Genomic DNA, 25,579 nt, shown 5'->3' with positions numbered 1-25,579 from the left:
TAAGTCACAGGAGATAGTGGTTGCGCATACTGGAGAAGAAAGTCACAGCAATATAATATGTGGCTGGCACCGTGTGGCAAAGAGTCAAGGAATGGGTACTCACATTTTTCGGGGACTTAAGCAATTAGTCCCACAAAACTTGCATGGGCGATACAATCCTCGCCTGAGGATATCTTTGGCAGCAGTCCTGTGTAGTTCTTTTGTTTGGTTCTCAGGATAAGGTGCACATAAAAAGTTAAACAGAAATAAGCATAGTGCTTTCTGTATATATAAAATGAATAAAACAAATTCATAGATATTATAATTGTGTTTATGTGGGCAGCATATAATTTCAGGTATCTTTACCTGGCTGTGTGAGGTTAATTCATATTTTTGTTTCCATTATTAGACTGTAGCCCTTGTGAGACCGGCTGCGGAGTGTTCACAGCACCGCCTTGCAAGCAGTTCATACACTAACTCTTTTGTGGCGCCAGCAGCCATTTCTACAACCACACCACTTGCATCGTTTTCCCTACCATCCAACCGTGCTAGCCCTGCCACTAACAAAGCATCATCGTCGGTGGTCTCCAAAGCTGCAGGAACAGGGGGCACTAAAACACAAACTGCAGTACAAAGTGGGTCTGGATCAGAGAACTTGCAGGACAAGGTGGCTGAACAGGTAAAACTGGTAAGAATAGGGATACATATATAATTAAAAGACCAAAAACAATTCGGACTCCCAGAATACTTTGGAAAATCTGAATAAAATGTGGACAACTTGGAATTATCTTACAGTAAATAAATACAATTAACTGAATCGAGTATACCAGACAAATAAATTGTGCCGCACTGTGAGAAGAAGTGAATTTGCATTTTCCTTCCATAAACTTACTGCATTTCAAATTAGCCAAACACAGATAAAGCATAAGGTGGTATTCCCACCTACTGTACTGGGCGGAATGTATGCCTATGTGTTTGTATATGTGTAATTGTATGTGTGTCAGCATGGATGTGTAATTGTATGTGTGTCAGCGTGGATGTGTAATTGTGTGTGCGTCAGCGTGGATGTGTAATTGTATGTGTGTGAGCATCTGTGTGTAAGCGGGTGAGATGGAGTGTGTGTTGAATTAATGTTTACCTGTGTGTTATGCAGTAAGTGTGTGTAATTTGTGTAAATGTTTTTACATAATAATGTGCCACAGTGTGTGTTAGAAGGGGAGGCAAGAGGCAAAGACCAATTGGGGGCATCTGTGAAGTCTGGGTACCCCGGGACAATTTTCGCACCAGTGCCCAGTGATTTCTAGTTACCCCTCTTATTATTATTATTAATTATTATAACTAAGTAAAATGTGTTATTTCCTTGAGTAATGTATTCTTGGTTCCTCAGGATTCGCCAGATGATAAACAGATGATGATGATCTCTTTGAATGTTTATATATATATTATAAATCTATATATCTTTTATTTTTTACTTTTCAGCATTTAATATTAATATTTAACAAAGTAAAACTGCAATAGGCCCAAAGTTCTAATTTTAGTATTGAAAATGTTGTAGATTTTGCAGCCCTACTGGTGCAGTTTGTATGATAAGGTACAAGTAACTTTAACTAAGGCTAAGCTTTTAATCTTTACAGGAAAACCATGTACATCAACGCATTGCAGAGTTAAGGAAGGAAGGTTTATGGTCCCTGAGGAGGCTGCCCAAACTACAGGAAGCCTCCAGACCAAAATCTCACTGGGATTACCTGCTGGAAGAGATGCAATGGATGGCTGCAGACTTTGCCCAGGAGAGGATGTGGAAAGTTGCCAGTGCCAAAAAGGTAAAATTGTAATTGGATAATATACTGTAGTGTTTTTAGTGTTCTATCTCAATTGAATGCATTGGGCATATTCTACTAGTCTGCTAATTTCTGCTATTGTGCTACTTTTTGTTTCATTGTGCATCTTTGGGATTTTCCTCATAGCTGGTTAGAACAGCTGCCCGTCATATTGAAGATAAGAGACTGAATAATGAGCGATCTAAGATAGAAGAGGAGAACAAACTCAAGCGCATTGCTGCATCTGTTGCTAGAGAAATTGAGTACTTCTGGTCCAATATTGAACAGGTAAGACTTTTTTAATGCTAAAGTGCAGTTCTTTGTCATTTATCTTGAACTATAACAAACTCGAGGTCAGCGGATGGACCCTTGGTCTGAGACAACCCTGGGAGGGCAGATCTTCAGCCTCCGGTTGAGCCTCCATATACTGTGACCACAGGACTTGGGGGCTACACTATAAAATCCAAAGTTAAGGATGAAGGGTCAGGGCAGGCTAAGTTTAGTCGAAGTTCAAATATGAAGCCACAAGCTCTTGACATGTGGAGTTCTAGCAAACCAACAAGACAAGCTGATCACCAGATGATATCACGCATCTGATGTCTGGTGCAAAACAACACGGGAGCTCACATAGAATAATGCACCAAGGCACTGAAAAGACATCTCGTGCATAAGTCCCCACACGAGGATTAGACACTGTGTTTTAGTAGCCTTGCATTAGTAGAACGTCACCTTGTACTTACCCACGCTCTCTCAAGAAAAGAATCCTCATCACATATTCTTTATTACAGGTTGTGGAAATTAAATTACAAATGGAGTTTCAAGAAAAAAGGAGAAAAGCTCTCAATTTAAATGTGGATTTAATCAGAGGTATGATGCTTATCTAAACATTTAAGACACTTTTGTCTTTCCATGGTGACAACCATTTTACATTTTACATGATTAAAGAATTATTTCTGGGAAGAGTTTGGTAAATTGACAGTGATAGTAATGATGTTTCTTATGCGGCCTTTAGCTTTTCACTTAGTACCATACCACGTCTAACATGTATGTGTGTACAAACCAATACAAGTCCAGGAATAATTGAAACAATGTTTTTTGATACCCTACCCGATATAAGACACAGTTGTACATTTTTCTCTTCGTACCCATTCTTAATGTATACATTTCATTTGAAGTAATTAACAGTAAAGTTGTTCTCTGCAGGTCCACTTAAGGCAATAGAGGAAGCATGTGTGAAGCATGAACAGGAGACCATTAAGGTAAGATAATCAGTTCCAGTAGTTATTGAGATTAAATTAATATGAAATATATTATGGACAGGCGTAAGGACACAAAGTCAAGAAAACAAAGTTAGTAAGGAAACATATGAGTCTATGCAACCTTTCAGACTTTCACAATGTAACGTTTATTACGTGTCCCAACAGCTTTCACCATCTTGGAGAAAGAGAAAGGCAAGTTCATCCTGGACGGATGGTGAAGGTTAGTTATCATATTAGGCTTAATATTTCCCTTGGAATTCCTCTGTAACACGAAAAAGAAGAAAGTAGTACAAAAACATTTGTTCTAGCCACTGTAATCCTAATTGACAAAACCAGAGCAAATGCTCTTCCTGCTTCCAGAAACATAGCATTTGACGGCAGATAAGAAGCATTTGGCCTATCTGGTCTGCCAATTTCTCTTGATGTAAAGACTCCTGAATGTATAAGCCTCTATCACTTCTGCTCAGTAAAGTATAATTTCCTTATATTACGTCGAAGCCTCTGACCTTCTAGTTCTAACATTTCTAGTCCCACTTGGCCCATTTTATTCTGTTTTTGTGTTGCTGACATCAAGGAAACAACAGTAAATTCATAAATAATAATACATATAAAATATTAAAGTTCAAAGGTAGTACAGCTTTGTATTTAAAGAATGTATATAATCATATATTGTGTCCTATTCACTCACACAACCCTTTGTTGCTCATTGTGTTCTCGGTTTCAAGGAAATCTCACCAGCGGCAAAATAACCCTTGAATATATAAACAACAGCAAAGCTCCATTTCATTTTTGTGAACAGATCTCTCGCATATTTGCAATTTTAATAAATACACTATTGTGTTCCCAAACGCTACAAAACAAATAGTCCTAATAAAAAAATAAATTACCATTTTCAGGTGTATGTAACATTTTTTCTTTTTCATTTGAAGATGAAGAGGATACCATAGCAGAGCAGGAAAGTAAAGAAGGGAATGTTGACCATCAAGCTGAACTGTGCGAATTAGTACGAGAAGGTAATTATTTTTTTTGCTTAACACCCTTTTGATAGGGAGTTTGGTTACATTTACTTTACAGCTCTTTGAAATGTTACATATAGGAAGGCATTTCTGGTGTATGCATTTGCTTCTTTAGAACCTTTGCAGTTTAGTTATTTTCATGTTAATGATTACATAGAGCATATGTGTACCTGTAATTTTATTGATGAAATGGTGTATTTATTTATTCAAGAACAATGCAGGTGAGTTGAGAATTTCATATTTGTTGGATGTACCTCTTATCCGTATCATAGCTTAAAGTCTCAATTTATAACTGCAATAACTAAATAATGCATGCTCAGATTTTCATACAGTAAAATTCTTTATCATCCATAAAATTGACTCAAGCATGCATTAAAAATAAAAATACAATATTCAAGGTCAGACTTGTCTTCTTATTGTCTAAATTGATAACACTTTTTGCTATAATTACAGCGGACCTGCCTCTTGATGATTTGGTAAAGAAGTATGAAGGGGCTTATGATGAGAACTTTAACTGGCCACGCACTTTCTCCAATAACGAAGAAGGGAAGCCCACCAGCCAAGGTATGTAAAACAGTTTGAGCGGCCTTAAAACTGTATTTTTTGTCAAGAATCAGAGCATTATTTTAGTATATGTAACTTCACATTGCCTTGTCTACTGTAGAGCTGAAAGAGCTAACAGCAGAGCTGGATGCCTCACAGAAGCCTGTAGTGCTCATTGACTCACTGCTTGTTCCTGACCAGTATAGAATGTCTGATAGACCATTATCTGGTCACATGACCTCCAGGAAACACACCAGGGACATTGGAGATGTGGCAAGAGCTGCTGAACTGATCCTCCCAAGTGGCAGTTCTCGTATAACCCCTACAGTAAGGATGCTAAGCATACATTGTCTCCCATTTTAAGGACACGTGGATCTTTGTTCAAGAAACATACATTGTTTATCTCAAGTTAAATATTCACAGAGAAACCAAGCAAAGGAATAAGAAAACTCTTAAGAAAACTGAAAAAATAAATCCACTAAAATTGCTAATATGTGTTATTGCATCAGTGAATTGTACAGGACACATACTGTATCTGACCTATGTATCAGCACAATGATAGCTCAACACAAATGAATACATGTGTAGTATGGTGATATTCCACATCAATACATGTCCTAGTTTTGTTAATCTTTTGGGTGCCAGAGAACAGTAAACAGCGAATATCACTGTACACACTTGGCACTCAAAGAGAACTTGAGAAATTGAAGGAATCCTACGATTATTGGTCATTCTAGTTGTTAACTAAGCATACATTATAGCAGCTCAACACTAACCTTTTTTTTTTATATAGGTAAAAAGTAGCCCCTCGTCTTTGCTGCGTGGCAGTCTCAGGGATTACCAGCTTGTAGGCCTGGACTGGCTGGAGAAACAGTACATGAAGAACCTTAATGGGATTCTGGCTGATGAGTCTGGACTGGGGAAGAATGTCCAGCTTATTGCTTTCATGGCGCATCTGGCCAGCAATGAAGGTAGGAAAATCGAACTATTCATTTATATATTTTTTTTAATCTGCATGACTGAATAAACTGTTGATTTTCTGTTTCTAAAAGAGTGTGAGGAATTTGCTAGCACACATGTGTCAAAGTATTTGTAACTATTATGGGGATTCATTATATCATTAATTCATTATTACCATATTCTGTAGTTTCCAAAGTCTAATGATCAAAATATCCCTTATCCTCAGTAGGAAGAGATACTTATTAAACAAAAAAGGCACATACAAACTGAAGCTAGATAATCATTGTTTTTCATCTTTGTTGAAAAAATTGAGATGTTTAAATCTATGAAGGCATGGGAACAATGACACACTCTTATCTGGTCTATGGGTGTACTGATTTGTTTATTGTTTTGCAATTACTGTTGTGTATTTTAAACAAAATACCTTACTATTTTGTTTAACATGCCGTCTCTGACATGTTAACTTAATGTGGCATTAGAGGCTGCCAGTAACTTGTATATATCAGATGGTCCATAGCCCTCAGGTTGTGGTGTCATTATAATTCTTATTGCGATTGGTGTCCCTTTAATGTCCATATCTGATCATCAGTTTTTTTTATATGAAGTGGGAACTAATGTGTCACTAATATATTTTCTTATGATTCTAGTAGCACTACTAATACACATAAATGTTTCCTTTTTAGGGAACTGGGGTCCACACCTCATCATAGTTCGCAGCTGTAAGATTCTGAAATGGGAGCTAGAATTTAAACGTTGGTGTCCAGGTTTAAAGCTCCTCTTGTATTTTGGAAAGCAAAGAGAACTCAGGAAAAAGAGACAGGTAGGTTTACGGATATATCCTTTGGATCTGTCAGGTCATTTATTTTTCCGTTCCGCGCATAGCAGGTGAATCAGGATTGATAAGGTGGTGATTGACTTTAAGCAGTGAGTGTTAGGGAGTGTTTGATATTTTTTCAAAGCGCTTTTATAATGCATTTCCTTTACTGCTGTGTGTGTTGTAGAAATGGCAGGAGCCCAACTGCTTTAATGTCTGCATCACCTCCTACAAACAACTGTTTAAGGGCCACCAGGCTTTCATGAAGATGAGGTGGAAGTGTCTTGTTATGGATGAAGTTCACCAGATCAAAAACATGACAGAGAAGCACTGGGAAGCCATCTTTAGCCTTCAAAGGTATTCTTTAATCATAATATTCACACTATGCTATTGCATTTTAGCACATATTGTGTTTATATGAAAATAGCTGAACATACAGTTTGGTTTTGGAGTTAGTATACATATAGATATCTGGTGATGTGAGAAATTTCTGCTTTGAGGACTTCTTGATAACTGCCTGCTTTATTTTCAGTCAGAATCGGCTGCTCCTCAGAGATAGTCCCCTACAGAACACTTGGAGAGATCACTGGACCATGCTGCATTTCCTAGTCCCAGGTCTATCCAGAGACTATATGGATTTCCCAATCAAAGGTAATGGAGAAGAAAGCCAAGAGAACTGCCACAAGATGTTCATAATGTTGCACCGGGTAAGTCCATTTCTTATAATATCCAACAAAGTGGGTGACCAGTGAAGTGGATGCGCTGGGTTAATTTTTCAACCAACAGCAACTATGGGAAAGAGGGATTTAACACTGGAAAAAATTGCATCATGTCTCTCCAGTTACTAGACCGGTTGTCGGAAAGGTTACAGTTATTAAACATCGTATGGAGTGGGGATGCTGACCTAGTGGTTAGTTTACATAAAATGGAATTCCAGTTTCGTTGCTGCAGTAGGCAACCAAAATGCTAAAAATATAAAAGCAGGGGAATAACAGTACTACACATTTATGGCTGGGCAAAATGATCAGATAATATCAACAGATCATAAGAATTCATTGGTGAAAATGATACTTGCATACAATTTTTTATTTTGTCACTTGTCTTGTTTTCTGTAACGCATACTGATGGCAACTAAAAAATACAAAGGGGACAATAATTTTCTAGCTCCAAGACATATCATTACTTCTTCGTCCTCATGGTGCCTTATTTTTTACCTTTTAGACTGTCCGTCCATTCATCTTAAGGAGATCAAAAAGAGAAGTAGGGAAACAGTTGACCAACAAATATGAGCATGTTTTGAAGTGTCGCCTTTCCAATCGTCAGAAGGCTCTATATGAGGATGTCATTCTACAACCTGGGTAGGTTATTAAAACTTTGCCATCTGTTGTAAACACCGAAGATTCCAATCCACTTGATGTGTGAAATAGATGCTGCAATGTGGAAACATGAAATGATATTAGTTTGTGATTGCTCATTAACATAAATCCTTATTTTGTTCTATCAGAGAAACAACAAGAGAATTGCAGTTTGTATGAGGGTTGCACTGATAAATCAATTTGAGAAAATATACATTGTCTTTTACTATTTCAAATAATACTGCTCTTGTGTACACCTTTAGAAAAATGGCCAAACATATGGTCATAAAAATATTTACTGCCTCTTAAACATTCTATAATCTCTTGGAATATTGTATACCTGACATAAAAAAGTGAGCCAAACCAGTCGTTAATCATTACAGTGTAGGATATGGCTCTATTAAATAATAGAAACTTAAAAAAGTTAAAAATGTAAACTGCTTATCAATAAAATCCATAGTAAGTTAACCAAGTTTGTGCAATTGAGAGCTATTTGAAAGAAAGAAAGAAAGAAAGAAAGATAAAAATTTTCCTTGATTGAAAAAATTGGGGTCTTAGTAGTCTCCCTTTTTTTAAGATCTGGCAAAGTAGCTTGTTTGGTAAGCTGGTGGCACACACAAATTTGATTTGCTGGTGGCTCAAGAGAAAACAAATCTGGCCCTTTACCATGTTTTCTTTAATCAGCTGTTATAGTACTATGAAAATTTAGATGTCATTAAATATTCGGATTGCATTTTGCTTTTCCTTCTTTAGTCTGAAGTCCCATTCTTCTCAACCGATTAGTAATACCTTTTACTGAAAGGTGCAATATTTTGTGTTTTGTAGGGCCCAAGATGCTCTGAAAGGAGGGCATTTTGTTAGTGTTCTCCATGTTCTGGTACAGTTACAGAGAATTTGCAACCATCCAGAACTGGTGGATCCACGCACTGAACATTCCTCCTATGTGTGTCAAGCTCTGCAGTATAAAACTGCTTCACTCATACTGAAAGCGCTGGAGTATGATCCCTGGAAGGTAACGCTAATGCAAACATTTCAATAAAACTTTAAACCAACATAGAGTTTTATCTTTTGACTCAATTTTAGTTATATTCTGCTTTTAAGATAAAGTTGTTTCTTGAACCCATGTTGTAGGGATAATTATGATCAAAATATGCAGATCCGATATTTTATCAAAATATGAAAAATGACGGCGCTATAATCGTAGGACCACACCAACAATATAAATATAAAGGGATACCTTATATCAGGGCTTGACAAATTTGTTGTGAATCTAGGCGCCAGCTAAAAAAGTTAGGAGCCAGGATTTTTTTTTAAACTAACAGTTGGTTAGGAGTGATCTGATCATCATCAGCCCACTTACTAAACTCACAGCATTTGACCTGGAAGCACCCTGGACTTTCAGGTCAGTGCTGGTTTTTTTTTTGGTTTTTTTTTTTATTATTTTTTTTGAGATATATATATATATATATATATATTATTTTTTTATTTTTTTTTTAACGCTTTCAATGCTGATGTTCCATTGGAGCACAGCATTGACTGATATTTAGTCCCCACAAGCTTGTGGGGACAAATGTTAACCCCTGCAATGCCACAAATGTGTTATACACAATTGCGGAATTGAAGGGGTTAATGCTGCACTGTCGCTCTCATGAAGCGATCAGGCAGCAGGGGGGTGTTGTGTCAGGTTCCCACACATGTGGAGACTGAAGAACCCTCTCCCCCTGTCCCTGAAGCTGCCTCTGGCAGCTGGGACGCAATTGCTGGTCTATAGACCAGCCATTGCAGGGGGAGTCTCTTTGATGACTGCTGTAGGCTTCCATGCCTACAGGAGTCATCAAAGGGCTTGTGTGTGGGGGGGTGGTTTCGTTTTTGCTGTTGCTGGCCTGCCTTGTGTGGGGACCCAATCAACACTGAACCCCCTTTCCTGAAGCTGCCTGTGGCAGCTGAAAACGCTATTGCAGGTTTTCCTGCAATCGCGGTTTCAGCCTACAGGATCACTTTGTGGATGTAAGAGGCTGGCATTTTTTTGTGGATGTAAGAGGCGCCAGGACAAAATTCTGAGTTGCCATGGCGACCTGGCGCCTGGGATTTGTCGAGCCCTGCCTTATATTTTCTCTCTGATCCAAAGTTCTTGCAGATCACACTAAACTGTGTAAGTCAAGCTAGAGAAACAAAACAAACAAAAAACAAATTTTATAATGTATCTATATGATGCGTATGCAATACAAAATATAAAACAGAAAACATTTCAAAACATGTCAGAATACAGGATGACATAGAATACTGTATATCAGTGATCGGTTAGCAAATATTGGTAATAAATATTGGTAATAATTTTAACTGCTTAAGGACCAGGTTGTTTTTTTTTTTTTTTTTTTGTACCCTGTATGACCAATGCTGTTTTAACACTTTTGCGGTGCTCGTGTAGTGGCAATTTTCTCCTCTCCCATTTACTGTACAAGTTATATATTAGTTTTGACCATTAAAATAAACTGATTCAACTTAAAAGTAACTAGTGTTATCTTAAGATACAAGATACACCCAACAAAATATATGTAAGATAAAAGAAAATATAATAGGAAAAGATTGTAACTTATCTTAAAATACCGTATTTACTCAATTATAAGATGACCCCCCCCCACAATTTGAATATCCTTATAACCCTGATATGCCTTATAACTCCCCTATTTACCACTGTGCCCCCAGATATGCCTTATTCCCCCCTTATATGCCCCCGACTTAAGGTCTAATTATAAGAGGAGCTTGGATATAAGACGAGGGGTAATTTTCAGAACATTTGCTCTGAAAAAAACTTGTCTTATAATGGAGCAAATACGGTATAATACCTATTTGAGTATCTAGTTTGTAAGCTTGTTTGAGCAGAGCCCTCCTCACCTGTTGTCTCTGAAAGTCAATTTGTTAAAAAATTTGTACTCTTTAAATTCATCCGGTCTGGCGTAGCTGAGCCATAGTTTTAATTAGTACATACCTCATATCGGTTTACCAAATTTAAAAATATATATATATATTAGAGAAAACAAGAGTTCTCAGACTAACAAAGTGATTTTTCTGATTCATACTCTGACTAAAACATAAAAACAGCAACATTGTGTGTATTTGAGTATTCTCTGCCATGCTATAAAAACTGACCATTCTATTCCATTCAATACTAGAATGCAGATCTGTCACGGTTTGACCTGCTAGGGTTGGAAAATAAAATGACAAGTTATGAGGCCCATGTATTGTCTGGACAAAAAGTGACTAGGAAGCTGATTGAAGAGATTTATAGTTCTCCAGATCCGTCTCCCCGCCCCACTCCAGTCAAAATCAAACCCAACAGGTATGTTCTTCGAGTTGTCAATTAGACAGTGGCCCATAGATTTAATGACTCTCTATTTTCATTTTGGACATCTGTTATAATTACCTTCCTTGATATATGTACCTTGAAAACTACACTTTTAATTCACACATCTGAAGTTTGGACAATATGAAAGTAAACTACAGAGCAGCTCCTTTCTTCCTTTCTCCATGATTATCAATGCTTAGTGTTTATTCTGCACATACACTTACTGGATGGTGTAATTTGCAACTTTTGTAGGTTGTTCCAGCCAGTTCCATATGGACAGAAACCAGAAGGACGAACTGTAACCTTTCCAAGTACTCCCACATCACGTCTGATGACTACAACAACAGGCACAGTCAACCAGCAAGGGCAAGCCCGAGGGCGGTCCCCAGTATCTACAACATCTACTCCTCAGGGTAAGGCAGTATTATTGTGTGGGTTGTGTTCTTTTACGAATTCCACCCTATTTATTACATGCTTCACACAAAGAGGGTACAGATGAGAGGTTCAGTCTTGCAGACATCTACAAAGGTTGAGGTAAGTTTGCCAAGTGAGACAGTGTAAAGTCAGAACAGAAGGGGTCCTACAGCTACAGACTTATAAGACAGGGAAAAGATGAGGGAGGTGAAGCAGGTCTTAAGCAGGTGTTCAGTGGCTTAGGCACGCCACAAGTTAGCGGCAACTTGGTCACTAGCTTTAATCTTGAATATGTAAACCTGTTTTACCTGATAACCTTTTAAGACCATAGATTTTTGTTCTGTATGCTGTCTTTCTACTACCGCTAGTCTTCCCACTGTCTCTGCATGTTTTCATTCACCTTGCAATCTAGTAGAAACATCTGGCCATAATAACATTTCTGCACCATGGTATCTATAATAAATGTTCTTATTTATCTCACAAGGAAGAAGTGAGATGTGTTCCTGTATTTTTCAAGAATCAGGCTCATTAGCATGTCTGATTTGTCTCATTTTGATGACTATTCTTGAGAATATGTAGGAATAAAGGTTATCTTACTTTAGAAAAAGATGCTGAGATTTTTTACATGGCAGTATAAATGTTCCCATGTTGGAACTGGATAGAGGTAAGTACCTTATGCTTCCTCTTAGCTGAGCAAATCATTGTAGGGAACGGAGCTGGGTGACGTATCCCAGCCTAGGCTGATTAGATGCAGGCCTAGGGCGGCAATCCCCCTGGTACAAAACTAGAGGGCAGAGCGTCCTCTCGGGCGATGAAGCCCCCTAGTGTCCTGCCGAACAATGGATCTTTGATCTGCCCAACTGACCTTTTTATGCTAAGGGGGGTGCTGATTTTGCACCCAAAAGCATTGAAGGATTCATTTGGTGTCTGCAGTGGTACATTTACCTTTGGGGCCCCCTATACCTGACCAAGGGCAGCAAGTCCAGGAGCCTCCACCTCTGTGGTCAGATCTTATTTCTTAAGGAACAGAGCAACAGGATATGATGTCAACACCCTATTGACCCAGCACGGGATCCTTTGTTTAATCCTTTGCATCTGTGCTGGTTTTTTTTTGTAATATATGGATATACATTTACACACAATCCTAAACAAATAGGATTTACACACAATGACAATATATAAGATGTTTTAAATTTTACTCTTTTTTTTTTTAGAGTATTGGCTAAAAAGTGGTTTTAGCGCCATACAACCCAATGGGATGTTTTGTGGGTTGCTATGGTGACAAGACCACATTTTCAAACTTTGTCTCAGAATAGCTTTTTGTTTGTATATTTATTTGATTTTCTACATGTTGTTGCAGGTTAATAGTGATATTTTTTAGTTTTCTAGTCATTGTTTTTGTTTTGGTGGTAACCTTGCTCTTTCTATGTATGTCCAGGCAGGCATGTAAAAAAAACATCACAGAACGTTAAGAAGCGATTACAAATTAATAACATTCACTGCTATCAATGTGTAATAAATAATGTGTGTGTGTGCATGTGCGTGCAGCATCTAAAATGCCTTACGGACAGCATTAGCTTTCCTATGTTAGAGACCCAGGAGTAGCAGGGGAATGTGGAGCCTCAACTAACACAAGGGATCCCCAATGAGCATTTCCATACCATCATCAATAACCCAAAGAAATAGCATAAAATCAGGGTTTAGTAGGGTAACACAACTGTTATTTCCTCCTGTATACTCCTATCTCTGAATACAAGCTAAATAGTCAATTCATTATGTAGTATAAGCAACCACCTGCTTACACGTACATGGAAAGAGCAAATCATAAGTGCGGATTATGTATCTCTTTTCACAGACTGTGGCTGAATGTACTACTTATTTTAATGTAAGTTATTTCTTTACTTTTTGGTGTCGGTTTTGCTAGACTTATACATATTTCTTGAAGACCCTTTTTCACGTTTCTTGAAACAATTCATTAAACTGAGCACAGTTTGACCCAATTATGCACTCCTGTGTTTTGTTTTTTTTAAAATTACTCTTGATGGGGAATATTAATTGTGGAGAACCAAAATCTTCAAACCACTCATTTTGTTTGTTTCTTTGATTGCCAACGTCTTCATGCTATTTTTAAGTTACTGAGAAAAGTCCCTGTTATTTCTATATTTGTGATTTTATCATTGCTTACACCCTGCAGGCGCAGATGTGGCTAAAGCTGGTCAGCTGGCTACTTCTGGGGGAGGCCAAGGGAGGACAGCACAGCCCAAAACACCGGTTACCCTGCAGTTCCAAGGGAATACCTTCACCTTGTCCCAGAGCCAGCTCCGTCAGCTCACGGCAGGACAGCCACTGCAGCTGCAAGGTAATCTCATGCAGGAAAACAATAGGGTTATATGGAGCTGGAAGCTGATCTGTCGCTTTCCCCATATAGCTGCGCATACTAAATAATTCGATCAAATATATTTTTACAGGTTAAAATAAGCTATAGAAATATGTGTATAACAGGGGAATAGTATCTTATGTTCCATTTCTCGGGATCTGTGTTATTATTTCTCTCGATTGAGTTATTTCTGCCCTATTGTTAAGTTCATTTTATTACTTTTTTATATAGCAACAGCAATTCCTCTGTATGTATGTCTTCATTAAAATAAACCATTTCCATGCAAAATGCAGGGAGTGTCCTGCAAATCGTGTCAGCTCCCGGGCAGCAGTATCTGCGGACTCCTGGACCAGTTGTAATGCAAACCGTTACCCAAGGAGGGCCCATCCAAAATGTAATAAATGCAATAGGAAACCAGCATCCTACGAACCTTTCTAACGTTCCTGTGGCACCCCATGCAGGTAGGAAGCAGTGAATTCTAGATCAGAATGTGATCATTAAAATGTGTTTATGTAGCGTTTAGTGTTCATATACATCATGTATTATTTCTTAGTAACATTTGATGTAGGCCTCTTCACATGCACTTTTGTAATTGTGTTCTGTGTATAAATTGTTTTGCATACTGATCAGTTCTTGGACCTCAGTCCCAAGAATAGTTTGTATGGAAATATATATTCATATTACCTGAACGTTATAGTTATGCATAGTGATAACTTGTATATGATTTGTATGACAACTGGAGCTGTAGCTGTATGAATGTAAGTGAAGAGTAAGTGAAGAGTTTTAAAACAATAACCTGAATTGCAACTGATTCATACTTGTCTCGTACTAGAAATAGATTGGAAATATATCCAGTATGAATGGTATCAGGGGAGGGCTGGCAGCCTAAGGCCTGGGGGGCAAGTCAAGTGAAGTGGCTCCGCCCCCTCACACTCACCTTTCACCCCTCACGCTGCTCCCATCACTATGCGGCCATCAGACTGCCGGAAAAATCTAAACGGCCACTGGGTGCTGATGCCACCTGCCGGAGCTACTTTAATCCTTTTTTTTAATTTATTTAATATGCCGGATCGGCTTGCCATATTAAAAATAAATAAAAAAAGTATTAAAGTCGCGCCGGCCGGCAGCATCAGCACCCATCGGCCGTTTAGATTCGATTTCCAACAATCTGATGGCCGCATAGTGATGGGAGCAGCGTGAGGGGTGAAAGGTGAGTGCGAGGGGGCGGAGCTTTCACCCCTCACGCTGCTCCCATCACTCGGCCGCTGGGTGCTGATGCCGCCGGCCGGCGCTGCTTTAATACTATTTTTTTTTTCATTTAATAGCCGATCCGGCTTGCCATATTACATTTTTAAAAAAAGTATTAAAGTAGCAACGGCCGGCGGCATCAGCACCCAGCGGCCGTTTAGATTAGATTTCGGGCGGCCTGGGGGGCAATTGCCCCCCTGCCCCCCGGCCCAGCCCGCCCCTGGATGGTATCCCGATAGTTTTTAAGTATCTGTAGTATTTTTGTGCAGGAGTACAAGGAAGGAGCATGATGTCCAATTCTGGGAGTGTGGATTGTGCAGCTGCTGCAAAGTCTTCATCAGGCTCAGTAACACCGGCTCAGGTACTTACCGTCAGTGATTAATTCATACAATTCATACACACACACACCGCCACCACACACACACTCCATAAAGCACATTGGAAAACTTGGGATTTATTTTACTTTCATTTTTTTCTGTTCATACATACTAATAATAATGCATTTTTTTATAGGAAATAGAAGATAAGCAACGTTTGGTGACAGAGCGTCTTAACCGTCTATTTGCTTATAATGAACGGCGCTGTGCACAGGCCCCCATGTATGGAGCTGACTTGCTATCACTTTGCACCTTGAACACAGAAGCCCCTCAAGCTCTGAGTGGAAAGAGACATTGGAGCTGGTCTGGTTCTGTGAACTGCCGAGCGTCGTCCTGCTCTCCAGAGGGCTCCAGTGATCCACTGAGACACCTCATCTTATCTCCCAGCCAGCAGAAAGCTGCCTTGGAGTCTCTCGCTAAAAGGTGTTTATCTCTGTCATGGGTTTAAATTAAACATTATTTTAATGTAAAGATTATTAGATTGTGCTAGAATTTCTGAATAAGCAAAGTAGGGCTGCAACAACTAATCGATAAAATCGATAATAATCGATAATGAAAATCGTTGCCAACGAATTTCATTATCGATTAGTTGAATCGATTTTTATCGATTATAAAATGAGGGTTTTTTCCGAGCAAACGCTCTGAAAAATACCCCTCATTATATAATCCGTTTAGTCTGACTCACAGCAGCAGCTCCTACTTACCAGTCCCTCCCTGTAATCACTGTGACAACTGGCCCCGCCCCCTTCCTTCTCCCAGAAGGCCAGAACCACATGGCTGTGACACTCATCTAACTGTAAGTATAAAATTAATATTTGGGCTTCTGAAAGTTAGGGGAGGTGGGGGTTAATTTAGGGGCAGTTATGGTTAATGGGGTGTTTAGGGTTAATTTAGGGGAAGTTATGGTTAATGGGGTGTTTAGGGGCAGCTATGGTTAATAGAGTGTTTAGGGTTAATATAGGAGCAGCTGTGGTTAATGGGGTGTTTGGGGTTAATTTGAGGCAGTTGTGGTTAATAGGGTGTTTAGGGTTCATTTAGGGGCTGTTGTGGTTGATGGGGGTCTTTAGGGTTAATTTAGGGGATGCTGTGGTTAATGGGGTGTTTAGGGTTAATTTAGGGTAGTTGTGTTTGATGGGGTATTTAGAGTTAATTTAGGGGTAGTTATGGTTAATGGGGTGTTTAGTGTTAATTTAATGATGAGGACTGAGGGTTAATTTAATAAAGTTAACTTAAGGCGCAGTTAGAGGTAAAGGGGGGGGGCAGACTAAGGGGAATCTAAATCCTGGGGGCAGTGAAGATTAACCCAGTACTTATTTATAAAAGTATGGTGTCAGTGTGCTGTGAACAGGTCTGTGACTCTGAGGGGACTATGAGATATCTGGGGGTATAAGGCATATCTGGGGAGGATGGAGAGACATATCTGGGGGTATAAGGCATATACGGTATATAAGGCATATGTGGGGAGGGCAGTGTGGCATGTCTGGGAGGCAGTGTGGCATGTCTGGGGAGGATGGAGTGGTGTATCAGGGGGTATAAGGCGTATCAGGCACAGTGGCATATGTGGGGGTGGAATATGTGAGAGGCAGCGAGGCATATGTGGGAGGCAGCGTGGAGTGGCACATGTGGGAGGCAGCGTGGCATATGTGGGAGGCAGAGTGGAGTGGCATATGTGGGAGGTGGCGTGGCATGTCTGGGAGGCAGCGTGGCATATGTGGGAGGCAGCGTGGAGTGGAATATGTGGGAGGCAGCGTGGCATATGTGGGAGGCAGCGTGGAGTGGCAAATGTGGGAGGCAGCGTGGCATATGTGGGAGGCAGCGTGGAGTGGTATATGTGGGAGGCAGCGTGGAGTGGCATATGTGGGAGGCAGCGTGGAGTGGCATGTCTGGGAGGCAGCGTGGCATGTCTGGGAGGCAGCGTGGCATGTCTGGGAGGCAGCGTGGCATGTCTGGGAGGCAGCGTGGCATGTCTGGGAGGCAGCGTGGCATGTTTGGGAGGCAGCGTGGCATGTCTGGGAGGCAGCGTGGCAAGCCTGTGCTCAAATGTGCATAAATTGGGGGGGCTGGTTGGGAAATAAAGACAAGAAATGCATTTTATCAGTTTTTTTATTTATTCTGCGTTTGTATTTAACATCATTTGTTTATTAAATTATTTTACATAAATGAAAAATGTACATTCATTTTTTTATCCGATTAATCGATTAATCGAAAAAATAATCGGCCAACTAATCGATTATGAAAATAATCGTTAGTTGCAGCCCTAAAGCAAAGCCATTTCAATTATTCGTATACGGTACATTTTTTTATTTACATTATACAATGCTTACATTTATATATAGGCTACAATACTTACTATAGGTTAGTACAAGTGGAGGTTATAACAGTTGTAAGTAATCAGTGGAAAACGTTTCATATATTTGTGGCTATACATCTGTCTCCATTGTGGCAGGTCACTGTGTGTGGTTCCAGCTGCAGTCTCTGCTCCCCCAGCTATGATAGTCCCACATCCTCCTCCTTCCTACACCCACAATATCAAGCTTTTGAGTCAGAGTCTGAAGGAGCAGGTGGCCCCATATATCCGGGACCTGCGGGAGAGAACATCCCCTTACTGCGTGCAATTCCCTGATGTACGACTAGTGCAGCTTGACTCGGGTAAGTTGTATATCTGTTGTGTGTGAATAAAATATGTGATTTGTATTTTAGACCTGTACTGACTGGGGATATTACAGGCAAATTTAGAGTACATGGAAGTGTTATTTTATATTACACTGCTTCTTTAATATAGAATTATCGTATAGAAGGTATTAATTCTCATCATGTTGTGTGTTAGATGAGTGTGAAGTGCATTACAGTCTTTGGTTCATACCTTTTACTGGGGCAACATATAAAAGAATATAGAGTGGACCTCAGCTATCTCTCCATCACATGGAACGTATTGCACTAATCACATATCTTCCAATAAAAGGCAGTGTGAGCCAAATTCAGTGAGTCAGTGAGCTTGTAAGTATTTACAGTACACACTGCATGTTCATTATTGCACACACACACACACACACACTCGCCAGTACTCCATAAGAGTATATTGGAAGGCAGGGCCGGCCCTAGGCAAAATGCCGCCTGGGGTGAATTTTAAAATGCCGCCCCCCCCCCCTTATCTACCCTTCCTCTCCCTCCGTCCCTGCCGCCCCCCCCCCCATTATCTACCCTTCCCCCCCCTTGTACTTACCTTTCAGCAGTCCTGCGGCGAGTCTCCCTGTTCGGTCTCGGTGCCGGCTTGTAATGCTGAGCGCCGGAACTCAGCATTACAAGCCGGCACCGAGACCGAACAGGAAGACTCGCCGCAGAGGAGGGAGAGAGAGAGGGGCGCCGAGAGGGGCCCCTTTCTCTCTCTTTCGCTTTTTAAAAAAAAAAAGCGGTTGCCCCACTCGGCTCCATTGTTGGGCCGGTCCTGTTGGAAGGGAATGTGTACATAGGAATGAGACAACTTCTTAAGAGCCTGCCCTATGGTGTATCCCCACTTGAAGAAACACACATTTTAGCTCACATGCCATTTCAGAGGAAAAATTTCCATCAGCATATCAGTTTAACTTTCCCCCATGGGCCGCCTCAGTGGCGTTCAGTATGTACCCCTCCAGGTACAAGTGAACAAGTAGGTAACTATGAGTATTAATATCTTTTTGTCAGCTTAATCAGTTATGTGACACTTTGGACTAACACTGCCTCTTGTCTGACATTCAGGGAAGCTGGAAGCCCTCGTTACCCTACTGAAGAAACTCAGGTCCGAGGGCCGACGTGTTCTACTTTTCTCTCAGATGCTGCAAATGCTGGACATACTGGAGATCTTTTTGGACTTGCACTCCCTTACCTTCCTGAGGATCGATGAGAATGCCAGTTATGAGCAATGCCATGTATGCACTGTCTTTTACTTCCAACTTATAGGTACAGAGTAGATAAGGACATGATAATGTCCATTGAGCATTAAGAACTTGGTTGGCTTATACAAACTAATTCTTAAACAATACAACCTCCTATGTGCCATTTCCTTGATGGGGATAACCCAAATAAACTTAGGTATTCAATAGATTGGAGGAGGAACACACCGAGTCCATAAAACCTAACTTCTATTCTGACCTCTTTAGCTTTTGTTTGATCCTACAGATATAAAAGTTTTGTTAAATGGACTTGGCCTCTTCCAGTCCATTACATTTATAAGAAAATGAGCATGGTAGCATTTAGGAATACAATTCCTTCACTGTTCTATGTGAGTTTCCAGCTTGTATATTAGATTTGTTAGTAAGGGATACACCTTATTTAGAGTTGTTCAGAGAATATTGTGTATTTTACATGCTTTTTATTTTAGAACAAGGTAAAATCAACTGATAATTTAGTTCAAAAAGTTCATAAATAATACCTTTCATAACCTTTTCTAACACTTTCACAGAATATGTTTGAATGGAAACATATTTACAAGGCAGATAAAACTTTATTCTTTACAGACTTTATTATTTTTATTATTATAGACACAGAATCGGACCGCAGATAAAAAAAACATTTTGACCTTTTTTGTTGTGCTGTACAACCTTATTCAGGCCTTGTCTTGGTCTTATGGCCTGGATATATGTCATGCATGTTTAAATTCTATCGGTATTACAATTTGACTAACATTTAATGTAATTACTCACATTAATTGATTTAACACCTCAGAGTCCTAGTTCTAATACTTTCCGAGAGTAATTTTTTGAGCTCTTTGTAATGTTTTTCATGGTCACCATGTTTCAATGTAACTATTATTTCTACTGTTAATGTTTTTTATTTTATGTAAGGGCTGGTTATGTTAACACTCCAGTGTACTGACAGTTTTAAGATGCCTGTTTATTTATGTTTGTTCTGGTATCTCCTAGGATCTCATGAAGAGCTTTAACCAAGACTCTCGGATTCTCTGTGCGCTTGTATCTACTCACAGCTGCTCTTTGGGAGTTCCATATGTGGAAGCCGACGCGGTTATTTTCTATGACAGTGATTTAAATCCTGTGATGGATTCCCGAGCCCAGGCATGGTGTGATCGCATTAGTAAAAGTAAAGATATCCACATATATAGGTAACTTTGATTATACACATACAGTGTTTGTGTCAAGGTAGGCTTATAGCATGTACTATTTCATCAAGTGATATTGGCCTTACTACTTTTAGACTGGTAAGTGGAAACTCCATTGAAGAGAAGCTGTTGAAGAATGGTACAAAGGATTTGATCCGAGAAGTTGCTGCTCAGGGCAATGACTTTTCTATGGCTTTCCTAACACAGGTAAGCTTTTTAATGATATATATGCTCATCTGGCTTTGGTATCTTAGTATTTGAGGGTCCATATCTAGACAAGCAAACATATCGACATCATTATACCATGTTGATGATGTAGCTGCAAATTGTTACTAATGAATAGCTTTAGAATGACACGTGGAAGTATATTCTTTGTATATGTAAGACTGAAATTAGATCTCACTTTAAAGCTGTGTTATTTAACTCTGCCCCAGCATCATAGCATCCATTAGTGGGTAATTCCTGGCTTAACCCCTTCAATCCCAGGGGTTTTTGGTACCTCAAAGCCCGGAGCAATTTTGCCATTTTTTGGAGTATGTCGGTTTAGCGATTATTCTCCTTTCCTGTGAACAGTGTACCCATGTAAACTATATATTGTTTTTTCAAGGAGAGATACAGCTTTCGTTTGATACCATAGTTGGATGATTAGCTGAAAATTTAGAATGAGAAATTTTGTAAAAACTAGCGAAGATTAGAAAAATAAAATTTTTACATTTTCCCTCTGAATCCTCACAAAATTAGGTAAAGTGATAGAAAATCCCCTCCAAGTTTATTAATTCAGGTGTCCTGATTTCAGAAATACCAAATTTATATAGATTTTCAGACTTTCCAAGCACCAGGGAGCATACTATAAGGTGTACAATTTTGTATAATTTTTATGCCTATGGCTTAACGGGTTTGGGGGTTGTGAACGGGGGCAGGAGGGTTATACTGGCTAGATGTTATGCTAGGACAATGGGAAGTAAGGTTTTTTAATAATTTATTATCTTTTTTTATATGTTTTTTTTTAAAAAAATTTTATTTTAATTTTTTTTACATTTTATTTGTATTTTTTATATATTTTTTTTTAAACAGAAATGGTTAGAGGTCCTCCTGAACATGCCAGTGATGTCACAATGACATCACAGCTTACATTATAATTTTTTTTTTTTTTTTTTATATTATTATTTTAATGATTTATTTAATATAATTTTTTTTAATGAATTCACTTTTTTTTTCAGCTTTTCTCTTTCAGGACGGGAGGGGGAGTGAGAGACATGGTTTCTCACTCCCCGCGATCCCCCTGCGATCCGACCTGCATAGAGATCGCAGCGTCTCTGTGCCTCATCGGAGGACAGGATATCCCCCGCAGGGGATATCCTGTCCTCCGATGACCTTCCGATTAACCTTCCTGGTTAACAACTGATAATGTTAAGCTGAGTATGCCTGTTACAATGTAAACAAGTTCAGCCCAGTACAGGTTGGCAACAAAGATAACGTAAGATTAAAGGCAGTATTAAAAAAAACAGTAATGTGGGACCCTTCCAGAGCTCTCCTCCCTATAGCCTCACTCAAAGGTAACTGGTTTTATTATGAAGCATTGTAATGTGATGTAACAGGACAGGAATGTTGTTCTTTTCCCCCCGCAGCAAACAATACATGAATTGTTTGAGCTTTATTCACCCTTGGAAGACTCTGGATTTGGCGCAAAAGCTGAAGAATTTGTAATGCTTTCTCAAGAACCATCCCCAGCAGAGACAATAGCTACCAAGTTTGCCAAGCCCTTCATAGAGGTGAGCAGCTGAAAGATGCATTAGTGACCTTTTTTGTCAGTGATAATTTCTTTTTTTTTTTTTTTTTGTGCATTTAATAGAAATAAGAAATTGCTGTAGATTTTAGTTATGCAGCAAGAAAGCAATGAGGCAGAGAAAATGTTATTATGTTATAGCCAATAATAAAATCTAAAACAAGGTTGTCAAACTTTTGGGGGGCTGCATACTGCTGAAAAATGCATGGGACTCAAAGCATATGGACTGGGGACCAGAAAGCAGGAAGGGTCACCAATTTGATAAATGTTCTCAATCGGTATTTTAGTAGCTTGTGATTTCTTTTCAATGTTAAAGGCTTTAAAGAGCATTGAGCAGGTGGGAGTTGTGGATCCAGAATCAGTGGCACAAGATATTAAGAGAGAACAAGACAAACAGATGGACATACCAGGCAGCACTCAATATGAGGAGGAAACGTCGGACCTGCAAGAGCTGGCTGCGGTGGTGAAGCAGGTAAGCCATTCATAAAATACTGAGTAAAACATAGCTCTGTGTGCTTCATAAATATAATATAGTTTATGTGACCATCATTTGAAGTAACACAAAATAACAAAATACATTGACAGATTGGTGCTGCAAGTTAATCTCCATTAGTATTTATGCAATGACCATACTTTTTACCTTTTCTGTTTAGCTTACACCCATTGAGAAGTATGCTTTGAATTACTTAGAAGAGTTCTACACATCAGGCACTGGAGGAACTGAGGAGACTTTAGAGGTTAGAAATGATTGTTAATAGTAAATCTGATCAGTGATATGTTTACTTCAATACTAGAATTTCCAGGAAACATTGACCCTGGCCAACATCAGTGCACTGCATGTAAGATCTGACAACCAAGTGTAGAAAAACACTCCTTTCATGTAACCCATTTCTTTTTCATCTCTGGCAGACAAAAATGACAAAGAGGAACTGGGAGATTCAACAGCTAAAGGAAAAAAAGGAGTGGGAGGAGAAAATGGTATGGGAAGAAACCGAGGAAGAGCTTCTGACCTACATGAGAGAAGATGCTTATAACAAGGTGGCTGATTTAATGGTGTAAAATATTTTTTTTTATTGTAGAAAATGTTAGATCTTCTAGAACCTTTATTATAGGTGTGTGTATACATATGTATGATCCCATGCTGCACTGGTCCAGGAGCACATTAAAATACTGTAATACTGTATATTTTTATGTTCTTTTCCCACTTTCTTCTTCATTCTCCTTCCCTTGGAGGTTCCAACTCCCTTTCTTTTGTTGGTGACTACTGGATTTTTTGTCTTGTAACCAATTCTTCAACTTCTCGGGTGAATCAAACGACCATGTTTTGTACTCGTACGTTAGAATGATTTTTAGAAGGGTTAATCTTATCAAGTATGTTCATGTGTTTGCTTTGCCTTACATTGTGACATCGGAAGGATTTATGTTATGGCTCAGCGTTGCAGATGCACATAGGGTTAATTTGATTAATAAATTAATAAAATATAAGTTTTCCTGAAATGTGAAATATACATGTTTTGTCAGTCATTCAACTCATTATGCATAGTTTTTGTTAGAAGGATAAGCCTTTTGTCATAAAAACCAAAATCTGTATTTTGATTATTATATATGTATTCTCAAACAAATACATTATTTCCCTTTTCTCTAGGATTTTGTATATGAAGGTCCAGATGGGCAGACAGAAATTATGCCTGTAAGTAACAGTACTTGCATAGATAAGTATGTGTGAGGTCAAACAGATTTTTTAAGTTCAACCCTGAGATGTGTAGATGATAAGGAACTGGAATTACACCAAATTGCACATAAATTGTAACACAAAATTTTACGTGGCACAGATATGGACCCCTCCTACTCCACCACAAGATGAGAATGATATCTACATTGATTCAGTAATGTGCCTGATGTATGACACCAATCTCATTCCGGAATCTAAGCTGCCTCCTGTCTATGTGAGAAAAGAACGCAAGAGACACAAAACAGACCCAGTTGGTGAGTAACTCAGGACTCTACAGCACATTGGTATCTTTTGCCTCTCGACATTTCTGCTAAACCATGAGTTTGCAGGTGAATTGTGGGGAGGTCAAAGATTGCATTAGGAAGGGCTAACCCTAGTGAGTTTCTAATGCAGGAATGGCTGATTGAATTGGGCTAGTTCTGCCAGTGAAACCTCATATGGATTGGCCCTTTTCAATGCATAGTGAAGTTGGTGAGAACAATTATTTAAAGTTTTCAGTAACTGTGTGTTTTAGCTGCAGGTAGAAAGAAGAAGCAGAGACACGGGGAGTCTGTGGTTCCTCCCCGTTCACTCTTTGACAGAGCCACACCTGCCATGCTGAAAGTGAAAAGAGAAGGCAAAGAGCAGAAGAAAAACCTTCTCTTGAAACAACAAACACAGTTTGCAAAACCACTTCCAACCTTGGTCAAACCAGCAGCCGAATCAGGACCGGACAACCCAGAGTGGCTCATCAGTGAGGACTGGGCTCTCCTGCAGGTTAGGAAGCCGTAGATATCCAGCGCTGTTCAAACTTGTGAGCTGTGATTATTTGGGACAGTTATGTGCTGGAATGTGGAGACAAAAGCAAATGCAGTACGTGACAGCAAAAGCCCATGTGGTTTGTTATAAAATGAAAAGACTCTTTTAAGGTAAATCTGAATAAGATGTCTTTTGAGGGAGGAACATCAGGAAGTCTCAAATTATGAGTAAAGGAAGTACGTGCCATAATTTCAATCAGTAAAATCCTACCTTCGATACTATTATACATCAGAGAGTTTAAGAAATGGCAGTTAGAAAACATATTTCTTAGGTAAGACCTAATGATCCTTAATTGCAGGGATCATTTACTAATGCACAGGTAACTTTTTTGGCTCTTAAGAGTGTGTTGTAGCACCAAGGGAAGACATACATTCCACCTGCAAAGGCTTAGTGCCCAATATCCTAAGAATTAACAAAATATACATAGTACCAGTATTTTCCCATAGTACCATAAGTTCTCCCTGTATAATACATTTCATTATTGAATACTTCCTCTTATAAGTATTTCCTATGAAACCCAATATGTATGAGAATTAAGCTTTGAAGTACCTATGACTGACCATAGTTTGAGAAACACTGCATCATAGGACATATGACCCTTTCTAGCACAAGTCCCTTTGCCTATAAAGATAAGATGATGTTGACTGTTGTGATTTAAAACATCTA

The 25,579-nt window shown here is 39.1% G+C and overlaps 1 protein-coding gene across 1 annotated transcript in view; it reads left to right on the top strand.

Annotated features, from left to right (window-relative positions):
- The window catches only part of LOC149275731 (E1A-binding protein p400-like), a 48,785-nt gene that overhangs the window by 11,351 nt on the left and 11,855 nt on the right, over positions 1-25,579 (top strand). The window contains exons 6-37 of the mRNA XM_089504380.1: positions 389-667; positions 1,614-1,799; positions 1,944-2,084; positions 2,585-2,663; positions 3,000-3,055; positions 3,221-3,275; positions 3,985-4,068; positions 4,525-4,635; positions 4,736-4,941; positions 5,408-5,585; positions 6,258-6,394; positions 6,576-6,745; positions 6,921-7,095; positions 7,610-7,746; positions 8,569-8,755; positions 10,917-11,083; positions 11,342-11,502; positions 13,698-13,862; positions 14,174-14,341; positions 15,398-15,489; positions 15,642-15,928; positions 17,952-18,154; positions 19,241-19,410; positions 20,404-20,600; positions 20,693-20,804; positions 22,226-22,369; positions 22,700-22,855; positions 23,037-23,120; positions 23,293-23,421; positions 24,029-24,073; positions 24,216-24,369; positions 24,630-24,871. Of these exons, the coding sequence (XP_089360506.1) occupies positions 389-667; positions 1,614-1,799; positions 1,944-2,084; positions 2,585-2,663; positions 3,000-3,055; positions 3,221-3,275; positions 3,985-4,068; positions 4,525-4,635; positions 4,736-4,941; positions 5,408-5,585; positions 6,258-6,394; positions 6,576-6,745; positions 6,921-7,095; positions 7,610-7,746; positions 8,569-8,755; positions 10,917-11,083; positions 11,342-11,502; positions 13,698-13,862; positions 14,174-14,341; positions 15,398-15,489; positions 15,642-15,928; positions 17,952-18,154; positions 19,241-19,410; positions 20,404-20,600; positions 20,693-20,804; positions 22,226-22,369; positions 22,700-22,855; positions 23,037-23,120; positions 23,293-23,421; positions 24,029-24,073; positions 24,216-24,369; positions 24,630-24,871 (4,857 nt within the window). The remainder of the gene's footprint in view (positions 1-388; positions 668-1,613; positions 1,800-1,943; positions 2,085-2,584; positions 2,664-2,999; positions 3,056-3,220; positions 3,276-3,984; positions 4,069-4,524; positions 4,636-4,735; positions 4,942-5,407; positions 5,586-6,257; positions 6,395-6,575; positions 6,746-6,920; positions 7,096-7,609; positions 7,747-8,568; positions 8,756-10,916; positions 11,084-11,341; positions 11,503-13,697; positions 13,863-14,173; positions 14,342-15,397; positions 15,490-15,641; positions 15,929-17,951; positions 18,155-19,240; positions 19,411-20,403; positions 20,601-20,692; positions 20,805-22,225; positions 22,370-22,699; positions 22,856-23,036; positions 23,121-23,292; positions 23,422-24,028; positions 24,074-24,215; positions 24,370-24,629; positions 24,872-25,579) is intronic.

This window comes from Sceloporus occidentalis, unplaced genomic scaffold, assembly GCF_023333645.1.
Source record: "Sceloporus occidentalis isolate IW3139 unplaced genomic scaffold, rSceOcc1.0.p SCAF_269, whole genome shotgun sequence".
NCBI lineage: Eukaryota > Metazoa > Chordata > Lepidosauria > Squamata > Phrynosomatidae > Sceloporus > Sceloporus occidentalis.
Note: the sequence above shows the minus strand (reverse complement) of the source record. Positions and strands in the feature narration are given on the sequence as shown.